The sequence below is a fragment of the Choloepus didactylus genome, chromosome 19, assembly GCF_015220235.1.
Source record: "Choloepus didactylus isolate mChoDid1 chromosome 19, mChoDid1.pri, whole genome shotgun sequence".
In the NCBI taxonomy this organism is placed as follows: domain Eukaryota; kingdom Metazoa; phylum Chordata; class Mammalia; order Pilosa; family Megalonychidae; genus Choloepus; species Choloepus didactylus.
This window is the reverse complement of record NC_051325.1, coordinates 33,125,304-33,138,537: the sequence shown is the minus strand read 5'-3', so window position 1 is coordinate 33,138,537 and position 13,234 is coordinate 33,125,304. Positions and strand designations below refer to the sequence as shown.

The 13,234-nt window shown below is 52.3% G+C and overlaps 1 protein-coding gene across 5 annotated transcripts in view; it reads left to right on the top strand.

The window, feature by feature from the left end:
* The window catches only part of LOC119515354 (tyrosine-protein phosphatase non-receptor type substrate 1-like), a 43,558-nt gene extending 30,861 nt beyond the window's left edge, over positions 1 to 12,697 (top strand). For 4 of the 5 annotated variants that reach the window (XM_037811208.1, XM_037811210.1, XM_037811209.1 and 1 more), the window contains exons 7-9: positions 395 to 419; positions 7,687 to 7,726; positions 10,178 to 12,697. In XM_037811208.1, the coding sequence (XP_037667136.1) occupies positions 395 to 419; positions 7,687 to 7,726; positions 10,178 to 10,441 (329 nt within the window). In that variant the 3' untranslated portion in view covers positions 10,442 to 12,697. The remainder of the gene's footprint in view (positions 1 to 394; positions 420 to 7,686; positions 7,727 to 10,177) is intronic. The other variant, XR_005213006.1, reaches the window with a different exon arrangement.
* The last annotated feature ends 537 nt before the right edge of the window (positions 12,698 to 13,234 follow it).

The following is a 13,234-nucleotide window of genomic DNA, read 5'->3' as shown; positions in this document are numbered from 1 at the left end:
TGCTGGAATCTGCTCTCCAGCAGTGACCGACTCCGATCAGGAGCTGGGCTTGCTGTAGAGCCCCCCAGAGGGTTTGTGGCTGGGTGGAGGTTAGACCCAGACAGAAGGAGGGCAGTTGGCCCCTGCCACGCTGGAGGCTGCTCTTGGATTTGGCAACTCCCAGGGGTGGGAAAGCAGGAGGATCCAGCTCACTCCCTGGGGCTTCCTCTCAAGGTAGAGAATGGGTTCCCCGCCTGGGGTTGGGCTAGGGGAGTGTCCCATGGCTCTGAGAATGATTCTGGCAATTCCTCTCTGCATCCTTGGAGGCAAGCCTTTGCCAGGAAAGATATAAAAGTTACCTGAGAAAGTGTGTTTCGAGGTTAAATGACTGGCTTTTGTCTTTTTTATCTTTCAGCCAAGGGTTCCACTTCTTCTACCAGGTAAGTACACCTTCGGGCTAGAATGCTTTTCCGGGTATTATTTGGTCGCATTACAACCCCCAAAACTGCAAAGCACAGTCCACACCCACTGACCCTCACTCCTATGCCATTCTGCATTTTTATTCCTTGTCCCAGTGAGCTCCTGACACCAGTTCTTGTCTGAGAGGGCTTCAGCGCACAGAGGCACTGATTTCTTCCTGCTGTCCCCAGACACCAAGGCCCTTATCGAATCCCATTTGGATGGTGGCAGAGATCTCCCACGCTTTCCGCACTCACAGACATCCTGTGCAGCCCCCCAGGGTCCTCGTCCCCAGACCTGAGTTGTGTACCCTGCCCTTCCCTTCGCCCAGTAAATATTGAGCCCCTCGATATGGTGCTGGTCCCGGGACGCTTGGTGAATAGGGCAGAGAGAGCCAGGGCTCCCAAAGCTCATGGCCTCGTCAGAGTGGCGATCCCGTTGCACCATGGACAGTACCTTGGTTTGTGTATTTGTTCTCTCAGTAATGATTCACTGGGTCCCTGCTGCCTGCCAGCCCTGTTCTGGGTGCTGGGGAGGCAGCAGGGGACACACAGCAGCCCAGGCCTTCCTGGGGCTTCAGGCCACACGCCTGGAAGCAGAACGCTGTGTAACTGGTGGCAGGTGGTGAGCGGTGCCACCCATCAGGGGACAGAGATGAAGGGGGTATAGAGGCCGTCTCGGGCAGGGGGTCCTGTGCAGCGGTGACACGAACAGGGAGCTCTGATGGGGTGGAGCCTGCTGGACAGAGAGCAGCCCCTGTGAGGGCCCTGAGGTGGGTGGGCAGCATGTGGTGGAGCAGGAGGAGCCTGGAGGAGGCCTGTATGGCTGGGTGGAGAGAGCCTAGGAAGGGGCAGGAGATGGTGTCATGGGGATGCAGGTCCACCGTCTACCAGGTATGTTACTGATTCAGACTTTTTCAGCTTCTAGGAAGTCTTTACTCACCCCCAGTGGGGTAGGGGCAGCACCCCATTCTCTAAAGGCTCTTGGATCTGCACAGAAATGCAGGAATGTCCACACTGAGGGGGATGGGTGAAAACTACCAATAGCTACATGGCCGCTCAGGGAAGGTTTTGCCACCCAGTGGGCTTTTCAGAGCTTTGTAGGTTTCAGAGTTGCAGCTTGGGGCCGACGAAGGAGGCTGGATGGTCCAGGGCTGTGGGCATTCAGAGGATGCTGGGTTTTACTCTGAGTGGAACGTGACCTGACTGGTTCTAAAAGCATCACGTGATGGCCATGTGGAGAGCAGACCCGAGGAGGTGAAGGGGGAAACAGAGACCAGGAGGCTGCTGCAGTGGTCCAAGCAAGAGGAGCTGGCGGCCTGGCCCCGGGCAGCAGGGCTGGGCTGGGCAGTGGTCGGGTTCTGGTATATTTTGCAGGTAGAGCCGAGACTACTTGCTGATGGGTCAGATGTAGAGTCGAGGACATTCCCAAGGTCTGGGGAATCGGGGTGCTGTGTCCTGAGCTGTGTGTGATGCTTATAGGGATGGGGAAATGCAGTGTGCTGTGGGTGCACCCCACGGGAGCATCTCCCTACCTGGGGGTCATGGGGTAGCATTGTGCATCCCTCTGCTGCCCAGCAAGGTTCAGCGAGTTCACAGTGCCCTTGGGCAGAGCCTTGCTTCCTGCTCTCACTTCCATAGGCTGCTTCCAGGTCCTCCCTGCCACCTCCCAGCCTCCTCTTCCTGCCTCATCCCCTGAACAAGCAGAGCCACCACTCCAGGAAAACGGGGGTCCCCATGGCCTCCCGGGGAAACGCACTTTCCTAACGCTATGTTCCCCGCCCATTCTTTCCCCAGTCTGCTACACCCTCTCCTTCAAGGAGGACTCTGCTGCCACCCTTTGCCTAAAAACCTTCAGTGGCAACCCGGGTCCCTCAAGATAAAGTCCAAGCTCCTTAAGAAGGTGCTCAAGCCCCCGTGCTGCAGCCCCTGCCGCCTTGGACAGGTTCACGGCCACAACTGCCCAGCCCTCGGGTTCTGGGCTCCGCCACCCCACGCTACCTCAGCTCCTTGCTCGCCTCCCAGCCCTTGCACGCGGTGGTCTCCCTTCCTTGCGGGCTGCTCTCCCCACCAGCTCACATAACACCCAGGGCCTCCTGTCTCCAGGGGCAGCAGTCACAGGGCGCCCCCTGGAGTTGTGCGACATGGTTGCTAGAGCCAGCTCCACTCCTTTCATCCGGAACTCCCCGCTCTGCCCTCTGGGCTCAGCAGGGATGTTCCCTCCTCAGGGGTTGGAGGCCCCTCCTGCGAGTGCTTCTCATACCCCTGTAGTGGCAAGGGTCTCCCACCCCAGCTCCCACATGCTACGGTGCTGCTGCATCAGGCTCCATTTTTTGTTTTTTTAAGAAACACTCCCCTTTCACCTTCCCCCATACTCTCTCTCCAGTAGCCTCTAATCTGCTTTCTCTCTCTGCAAATCTGCTCTTTCTGGTATCTCTCATAAGTGATATCATGTAATTTTTGTCCTTAGATGTCTTGCTTATTTCACTGAACATGTTTCCATGGTTCTTCCATGTTGCAGCTTCTTAACTTCATTTTTTTAGAAGGAGAAATGAAGTTTCTTCTTTGAATAATGAATAATATTGCTTTGAATAATATTCAGTAAATAATATTGCATTGTGTGTATGTACAAGTATCTGTTTGGGACCCTCTTTTCATTCTCTTTTGGTATATACCTGGAATCGGGATTGCCAAACCAAATGGTAATTCTAAGTTGAACTTTTTTAGGAACTGCCATATTGCTTTCCCCAGTGGCCACACCATTGTACATTCCCACCAAAAATGCGTTAGCGTTCCAATTTCTCTGCATCCTCTCCAACGTGTATTTTCTGTTTTCTTGATAATAGCCATCCTTGTGGGTGTGAAGTGGTATCTCCTTGTGGTTTTAATTTGCATTTTCCTGATGGCTAATGATGTTGAGCATTTTTTGGTGTGTTGGCCATTTGTTTATCTTCTTTGGAGAAATATCTGTTTAAGTCCTTTGCCCTTTTTATAATTGGGTAGTTTGTCTTTTTGTTGTTTCAGTGTAAAAGTTCTTTATATATATTCTGGATGTTAAACCCTTATCTGATATATGGTTTTCAACCATTTTCTCCTACCCTGTAGGTTGTTTTTTCACTTTTGAAAATTTCCTCACAATTATTGTGATAATTCAACAGAGTTTTTAATTTTGATGAAAACATATTTATCTGTTGTTTCTTTTGCTGCTTGTGCTTTTGGTGTCACATCTAAGAATCCATTGCCGAATCCCAGGTCATGAAGATTTGTCCCTATGTTATCTTCTAAGAGTTTTATAGTTTTAGCTCTTAGTTTCAGTCCTTGATTGATTTGAAGGTTTGTTGATTGAATGAATGACTGAATGAAATAAAGAACACCATCTCAAACCACTACCCAATCTCTTCCCTCTCTGAATCCCTAGAACCTTCCTCTTGGTGGCTTCATGGCCATAACTATAGAAGAACTCTCTTTTTTTGTTTTGCTTTTGATGTCATTGTCTTTTACTTGTATTCTCTCTCCAATTAGATAACAAGTTTCTGGAAGTAAAGGGTAGTGTCTGTAATAATAGTAACAGCAGCAGCAGCTAACATGTGCTGTCACAGACATGGATCTAGGCCTTTACTTTTTAACCAATTTGTGATTCAGTTATCACACGAAAACCTATGCGCTTTTTTATCCCTGTTTTACATAACAGCAGTTCTCAAACTTGAGTGTGTAGCAGAATGGCCTGGAGGGTTTGCTCAAGTGCAGAATTCTGGATCCCACTTGCAGTGCGTCTGATTCGGAAGTTGTATTTCTAACAAGCTCTCGGGCGCTGCAGCTGCCGCTGGTCCCAGGCCACGCTTTGAGAACGCCTGTTCTAGAAGGTTATTATTATCCCTGTTACTTGGTAGAGGAAGCCGGGCTCGGGGAAGTTGCGTGGTGTTCCCAAGGCCCCGCAGCTCGTAAGTGCTGCGACTGCGACTCAAACCCTGATACCGCTGATGCGTAACCGGCACTCCTCGCTCCTGCTCTGCGCACTCTCGCTGCCTATATCTTCTCCCCCAGAGGAGCCGACCGTTTTCTGCCTGTTTTTCATTTTTCCATCTGAGCCTGCCACGGGAGCCGTGAGCTCACTTGCTCCCTGTCATCTCTAAACGAAAGCAATCGCTGTGCGTGGCAGTGGTGGTTCCCGTGCGGCCGCCCGCCGCGGCTCTGGCTTGCCCGGATCAGGCGCTCTCCAAAGGACGTTGGCGTTGGTAACACCTGAGCCCTCCAGGGAGGGTGCCAGGGAGAAACGCCACCGCTTTGAGCTCGAAGGGCTCTTTGGGTTGTGGAGGCAGTGCAGGGATTGGCTGTTTCTAATTCCCTGGGTTAAGAATGTGCAGGAAGAACATGGTCTGTAATCCTCCCCTGCTCAGATGAGAGAAAAAAATATGTCTCTGCTCCCTTAATTGGACACTGGGGTTCATTCTGTCAGCCATTTGTTCACTCGTCAGACACTCATTGCATTTATTCTTGGAATATTTAGGGCTTCTCTGGTTTTTTCATTTGTTCAGTGGATTGAGCCCAGCTCAGGGCCAGGCCTTTTAAGCTCGAGGATTACAGAGGGGAACAAAAGAGACACCGGCTCTGGTTTCATGACACTGACAGTCCAGTGGGAGAGATGTTCATTCATTCATTTATCCATTCATACATTCAGCAAATGTCTATGGAGTACTGTCAGTGACCCAGCCCAGCACTAAGTGCTGGGGCTTCAGGGGGGAACAAAACAGACCTAGTCCCAGCCCACAGGAGCTCCTGGTCCACTGGAAGGCAGGTTATCAAACTAGCCGGGACATTGGTAAACAATATAATACAGGTACCAACTAAATAAAATAAAGTCAGGTAAGGGATGACACCTAGTGGGGGTGGAGGGGGGTCAGGGAAGGCTAGTCTAAGGAGGAAACATTTAGAAGGAAACTGAAGGGTGAGAAGGCTCCAGCCATGGGAGGCTCTGGGGCAAGGGCAGCCCAGGCAGAGGGAGCAGCCAGTGCAAAGGCCCTGTGGCAGCAGCACCAGACATGCTCACAGGGAAGGCCAGGGTGGCCAGAGTAAAGAGGGGGAGAGAGGCTAGAGCAGTCAGCAGGGGCCATGTCATTCAGGACTGTTCCAGTTGTTGTGTGGAATGGGATCCCACTGTGTGGTGAGGAGTGGCTGAAGGTTTTGAGCAGAAAAACGGTGCAGCATCATTTATGCTTTTTACATGTGGAGAAGAGTGCAGAGGGGCAGGCAGAGAAGCAGCAGAGCAGTGGGTGGAGATGATGGAGTGGTCAGCTTTGCTATATATTTTGGAGGTGGAACAGACAAGCCCTGGGGTGGATTAGACATGGGTTTAAAGAGGAGAGAGAAGAATCAGGGATGGTTCCCGCGTCCTCAGCCTGAGTGCAGGGCTGAGTGATGGCAGCGCCGTTCACCGAGATAGGAAAGGGGGAGGGGCAGACCTGGACAAGGGGGCGATTGATCAGTCTGAAATGCTGCTCCAAACAAGAGGAACCCGATACTCTGAGAATGGAGTTTGGGGATTCAGTGATGCTTTCTTCAAGAAAGGACCATTTAAACCAGGATCTGAAGGAAGAGAAGGAGTGAAGTAGATGAATGGGGTGGGGGAGGGGAGCTGAGCATGCAAAGGCCCTGGGGCCATCCGACTGGCGTTCATTCCCAGTCACGTCTTGAGCACCTGAACCCATCTAGTGAGGACAGACAGACAGACACATAAACCAGACATGAAAGTAATGCAAAGAGGTTTGGGATTGGCACAAAGGGGCATCCCAGCCAACCCCACATTGTCAAAGAAGCCTTCCCAAGGAGGTGACGCCATAGTTGAGCCTTGAAGGACCAGCAGGAGTTAACCAAGAGAAAAAGCAGTCAAGGAGGTCATTCCAGGGTGTCATTGAAGCACAGAGCACGTAGCACCAAGTATCCTTCACTCACTAAATGTTCAGCGTGAGGGTAAGTGAGGGTGGGGAGTGACGGAGCTGCTGCAGGGGCCAGCAGAGCCAGACCAGGAGGGGCTTATGAGCAGAGTGGGGGGTTGGACTTGAACCAGAGAGGCAGTGGGGAGCCCTGGAAGGCTTGGGAGCCTGGAAGCTGGTGGGATGTAGGTAGATCTACATGATCTTCCCTACCAGACGGCAGCCCCCCCCACCTCCCTCCCATCGCTGGCTGCTTCTGTGGCCACGTGGGACTTGTCATGACCCAGAAATGCTTTCTGAGCCGAGCACTCATGCCAAATCCATTAATAACCCTGCTGCCAAGCCCCATTGCTCATTTCTGACATTATCCAGGCTGCCATCCCCAGAGTTGCCGGCCTGAGAATTTACTGAGAATTTATGCCACACCTGCAGGACCAGGGGCGCCGGTTTGTTCACTGCTGTGACTGTGACTCCACAAGTGAGCCAAGCCACAACCTCCAATTACAGAATCAAGTGCAGGAACCAGCTTCTTTGATAACTAAGACATCTTGCTCTTTTCTTTTCTTTTTTTTTTTTTTAATACATTAATGTCTATAATATAGAACATTTGGTGAATATGGAAAATGAGAAAGAAGAAAAAAGAAAAAATACCACCCAAAGACCACTGCTGTTAGCATTTTACTGTGCTGTTTTCCAGTGTCATCCATGCATTTTTCATAATTGAGATTGTTCCACAGAGAGTTTTGCCTTTTCACTTATCATTTTAATGTAATCATTTGTAATAAGAAAAGTCTCATAAACCTTTAAAATCTTTATCTGTGGGTCTATCCTCATTTCCTTAGCCAGTCCCAGTTGGCACAGCTGTAAGATGTTAACATGCCTGTGACAAATATCAGGGTACATAAAGCTTTTTCTAGATTTTGGATTTTTAAAAAAAGTACAATTTTGAATCAAAAGATGAGGACACTTTCCAAGCTCTCAGTCTGTATTGCCAAGCTGCTTTCCAAAAGAGTTGGACCAGTTTGCCCCTCCCAACAGCAACAAATAAAAAGTGCCATAGCTTCCCCAGCACCAATTATTATCATTTTTAAAGATCCTTGCTGATAGAGTAGATAGGAAAATATCATTTACAGTTCCTTTGTAGTGATATTGACCCTTTTCTCCAAATATTTGATATGCAGCTGAGTTTCTTCTGTGAACCGTTCATCCGTGTCCTCCGCCCATAGAGGAAGTGGAACCTAAATGTTATTCTTAACCAATCTGTGTGAACCCTTGCGAGAGTGAGGATATTTTTATCTGGCTGTCTCTTTCCTTTTTAGATTGCATGAGCCAGAGAAGAACACCAGAGAAATAACCCAGGTACAGTCTTTGCCGAAATGCCCGTCCCGGGAAACTCAGTGGTGTGATTTCCCCACACGAGGCTGAGTTGCTGATCCCGTTCTAAATTAAGACGTGCTCCTTCCACAGGGTGTGGAGGGGGTGGAGGCTGGAGTATCCTCCAGCCAGCAGAGTCTGTCACACCTTGATGCAGTGCCTCTCATTGCACAACTCCAGGGGGCGCCATGCACAATGTGATCTGTGTAAAGGGGGCCCCTGCACCAGGCTGCAACCGTTTCTTGGTGTGGCTCATGCCTTCCGGCCCCAGTGCATTTGCCTGGGCCCGTTCCTCCACCCGTTGCACCCTCCCCAGCTCCACTACCTGCTACTCCTTGCAGCCCATCTAGAGTCCCTCTTGGCTTTGCTGATGGCAAGACCCTGTGACATTAACTACCCCATGCAAGGACACTCCCCTGAGCTGGAGACTTCTCACCATTGCCTAGGAGATTTCTCAGGCAGTGTGGTTGGCCTGTTTCTGAGAAACCTAGCCCTGCTTATCGCCAGCTGACACTGTCAGACCTTGGAGGCAGACGGCTCCTTGGCATCTTGTAACAAGACAGGCCCTGCTCTGAACCCAGGAACGAGAGAACACCAGCTGTCCTTGACATCTCCCAGGCACTTGTCTGCGTTTCAGATGTAATCTGTGGAAGGGAGCGGGGCTGGTGGGAGGCACCGTATCTGGTGGCCGAAATACCGTATCTAGTGGCCGAAATACCGTGGCCTGCGTTCCTGACCCCACGCGGCCCCCACAGCAGCCCCAAGTCCTGGTCTTCTGGGCACAGGGTTGTACATAGGAAAACAGAAAACAGTTTCCAGTTGTGGGAGAGAGATGCCTTCCCTCCTCCCCTACCACTTCACCTCTGGATGTCCTTCTGGAAGTTTCCAGGGGAAAGGAGGATGGTGAGAGTTGACTGAGCACCTACTATGTGCCAGGCCCTGGGCAGCGGGCAAGGCCACTGCAGCCCAGCTCTCACCGAGCTTGCAGCCTAGTGTCTAAGCTTCCCGGTGCCAGATGCCAGCCCTGGCTGGAGGGTTTCCTGGAGAGAACTGCACGAGCGTGCAGGGTTGGAGACAGAGGAGCTCTGTGGTAAGACCACAGCTTTAAAATCCAACAGACTGGTTCTTTTCCAATGTGTGACTTGGCCCAAATTGTTTAATCTCCCTGTCTCAGTTTCCTGCCCTGTGAAATGGGGTTAATAATTCCTACCTAGCAGGGCCGGTGTGAGGCTGCCAGGAGGCGGCAGATGTGAAAGTGTGGGGTCTGTAACTGGGCGCCAGCTGTGAGTCGAGGTGGCAGTTGGGAGCTCCACTTCCACAGCCCGTGTGCATGCACGGAGGGAGCAGAGCTTACAGTTCATGACGGGCAGCAGATGTGGGAGATGAGGCTGGCACACGGGAGGTATTCCCATTTGCTAAGTAGTTGATGAGGGATGACTTTACTGAACGCTTGCTGTGTGCCAAGCTCAGTTCTAAGAGCTTTGCCAGGAGGATTTCATTCAATCCTCGCTGCAGCCCGGCGGTTAGGTACAGTCACCCCCACTTTACAGATGGGGAAACCAAGGCCCAGCGAGGTTAAGTGAACTGCCCCAAGTCGCTCAGTCAGAGGAGAACCGGGATTCGAACCCAGACTCCAGAGCCTTTACCACCCCACGGACTGGCACGCTCATTCTCGTACAGCCCCTGTTCTTTGCCCCGGTCCCTAGCCCCTCCCTGAGTGACTGCTGAAGTCTCTCAGGTGAAGTTATGGCCATTCATTCATTCATTCATTCAGTATTGATCAGGTGCCTCCTGCGCCAGCCTTGGTTTCTGCACCATAATAGACACACAAGCAACTGTTTGTTGAATAAATGAGTAAATGAATGAATGTCCCCGTGCTCTGGGAGATCAGCATGGAGTCAGGCCCCCAAACAGGCACTCCTGGTGCTGGGTAATGGGAGCTGTGATGGGAAACATGGGCCATAGGAGCAGAGAGGGGGGTGCCTGGACCCAGCTGGGGGAGAGGGTAGGAGAGGGTCTTGCATGGAGCAATGTCTGAGCTGAACTGTGCAGGGATTTGTTCCAAGGAGGAGGCGGCAGCGGACGTTCTAGGAGAGGGGCAGCTCAGGGAAAGGCAGGAGAGAATGGCAGGTGGGGTGGGCCGGGAGTAGGTGGGGAGGGGGCTCGTGGGAGCAGGGCTGTGCTATGACCACACGGGCATTTTAGAAAGCACCTTCGGGCCGTGTGCCGAGGGAGGTGGATTGGAGGGGTAAGTCTGGAGGCAGGGAGGCCAGCGGGGAGGCTGTTAGGATAACCTGGGCCAGAAAAGAGAGGGCTGCCTGGATTAGGTCTGAGCCAGGGGGAGCCAGGAGGGGACAGAAGCACCAGGACTTGGTACCTAGTGGGTGAGTGAGCAGGCTGGGGGCTCCAGGATGACCTTCTCTCCATCTCATTTAGACCCAGGACACAAACGACATCAACAATGACATCACATATGCAGACCTGAACCTGCCCCAGGGGAAGAAGCCTGCCCCCCGGCCCTCCAAGTCCAACAGCCACACGGAGTACGCCAGCATTCAGGGGGGCCCACCGCCCCGGCCCGAGGACACGCTCACCTACGCCGACCTGGACATGGTCCACCTCAACCGGGCCCCCAAGCAGCCAGGCCCCAAGCCCGAACCCTCCTCGGAGTACGCCAGCGTCCAGATCCAGAAGAAGTGAATGGGACCCCGGTCGTTTCGAGGGCCTGTCCCCACGGGCTTTCTTGTCCCACGTGGTGCGGCTGCAATGAGGACACCCAGCCCCGTTCCCGGAGGGTCGGGCTGGCACAGGCCCTGAGACCCAGGGGTGAGGTGGCTCTTGCCTCCCCGTCCCCTTGGCTCTCCAGCACTTCCAGGGCAGTCACGGCCCCCTAGGTCCCCACGCTTGGAGGAATTGGCCGCTGCCGCCTGGGGTCCAGGAACTCTCGTGCCTCTATCCGGAAACGCATGGGTCTTGGTCTTGGTCTTGGAGACCCTTGACCACTTCCTTGACGCTCCACAGCCTGATCTTCCAGGGTGAGAATGGAATTCCACCTCGTCCTTCCACCACCCAACTGGGGCTTTGAGACAAAGCTTCCCTTTAGACCAAACTGTCCCATCCATGGAGAAGCTAGAAAAGAACTCTGGAACCGGTCCTGAGCCGTGAGGAAGCCCTGGCCGTCCCCAACCCTGGGCCAACGAGCCACAAGCACTGGGGGAGGAGGGCACCCCCTGAGAACCCCCCAGAGGACTATGTGACAAAATCTTCCTCTTCGTGCCCCTCTGCAACCCCTTGAGGACCCGTCACCCCAACTTTAGCCCTCCTCGCGGATCCGCCTCTCCTTTCTAGACCTGAGCTTGCTTCCTCCAGCTAGCACTAACTCAGCAACATCTCGCTGTGGATGCCTGTAAATTATTGAGAAATGTGAAACGTGCAATCTTGAAACTGAGGTGTTAGAAAATTTGATCTGTGGTGTTTCGTTTTGTTTCTTTTCTTTTCCTTAAAAACGTTCTCTTGGCTCTTTGTCTTGTGTTGAAGTACACAATTGGGTCTTGTGAAGTCTAAGGTTTAACAGTTTGTTGTCCTGGAGGGATTTTCTTACAGCAGAAACTGAATTCCATCAAGTCACAGAGCCCTGAGGATGGAGGAGGAAGGGCCAGATGCCTTGCCTTTCACCTGGGACTAAATAGGCCGTGTTCTCAGTCAAGCCACGTGGCGGGTCCTCCTGCCTCCCTTGACCCCACTGTGGTAAGTCCCAGCCCGCCCAGGGCTTCTCCAGGCTGCCTGCTTGGTGGAGCAGCTTTGCAGCAACCCACAGCCTCAGTGTGCTCACCTGTCAAGAGTAGAGAGGGAAGGTAGCCTAGCTCCCCACAATCGCGCAAAGCACTTTAGGCAATGCCTGGTAGGGAAACTGAGCCTGGCTGTCTACCCCGCTTCTTTAGCCACCTTCTCCCATCCTGGCTCTCTAAACTAATCCTGGAACCTTCCATTTCTGCTCTCAAACCCTATCAGAATCAAACTGGAATCGAGCACAGCCAGCCAAGAAGACTGGGCAGCTGTGAAATTAGGGCTGCTCCACCCACTGTCCCTCCTTCTCAGAAGGTTTGGCAGAGGCACCCACTGTCCCTCCTTCTCAGAAGGTTTGGCAGAGGCACGGACCCCAGTTACCCACCGACCCCCACCCCTCCAATTTTGGGAGCCAGCCCGAGGAGGAGTAAGGGAGTGAAAATGCATTATTTGCTGCCCTCTTGGTCCAGCCATTTGATGCCCAAGGGTTTCCTGGCTCAGGCTGCCCAAGTGAGAAGCTGAACCATCGAGCCTGTCAGCAGTTCCTATAGGGGAAACTTCCGGAGCACAGCACAGACCAGCTCTTGGGGCACGGTGACTTGGTATTTCACGTGATGGTATCCAGGGATTAGCTGAGCCAAATGCCATGCGGACAGCTTTGGCCCGGCCAACCAGAGCCCCCTGTGGCATCTGGAAGCCGCAGTGGCCCAGCCACCTGCTCGTGCTATTTCCAAATTCCAAAAGGTTGGCTTGTAAACCTTGGATTCCCGCTCTTCTGCCAGAGAGAGCACATGCGTGCCCAGACACACATACACGCACTTGTGCACACTCACACACACCTGCACAGACATACAGAATTTTAAAAGAATGTTTTCTTGGTGCCATTTTTATTTTATTTCATTTTAACTTTTGGAAGGGGAATAAGGGAATGAGGCCAAGGAAGACGTATAGCTTTAGCTTCAGCCTGGCATCCTGGAGATTCCCCACCCCTTGTGTATCGAATCCCAGGAAAAGGAAGAGGTTGAAAAAACACTGCAGCAGGAACATGGTTTCGGGAGTTTATTTTAAGACCAACTGGGAAGGAAACAGGCCCCATTTTGTATATAGTTGCAACTTAAACTTTTTGGCTTGCAAAATATTTTTGTAATAAAGATTTCTGGGTAATGACGACTCCTTTGGGTGTTGAGTGTCCTTGCCTCCGTGTGTCCTTCGGGGCCACTGTCAGGCCGTTCCCCGGAGCCTGAAAGAGGATGTGGCCCGAGGGCCTGGAAACCATTCACAGCATTGGGTCTTCTCACTCGGGTTTTATAGACACAAAGACTTCTGTTTCAGTGGGAGTCAGTACAAGGTTGGGACAAAAACATCTGCAGAATTTAGACAGACAGCTAAGTTTGAATCCCAGCTCTACCACTTAGTAGCTGTGGGAATTCAAACAACTCATCTGTCTCAGACTCAGACCCCTCATCTGTACAACGAGGATATTAACATCTGCCCCTCCCCAGGCTAGAGTCCCTGGGGTTTAAAGGGGTCAAAAAGGCACCAAGCCCAGCTTGGCACAGAGCAGGCCCTCACCCAAGTGTTGCGTCTTTCCTTCCTGCCCCAGGCACAGCCCTGCTGAGTCTGGCTGCCCCTCACTGCCTCTGGGATCCTGAGCAACCAGCTCACCCTCCCAGGGCCTCACTTTCCTAATGCTCGTCCTGTAATATC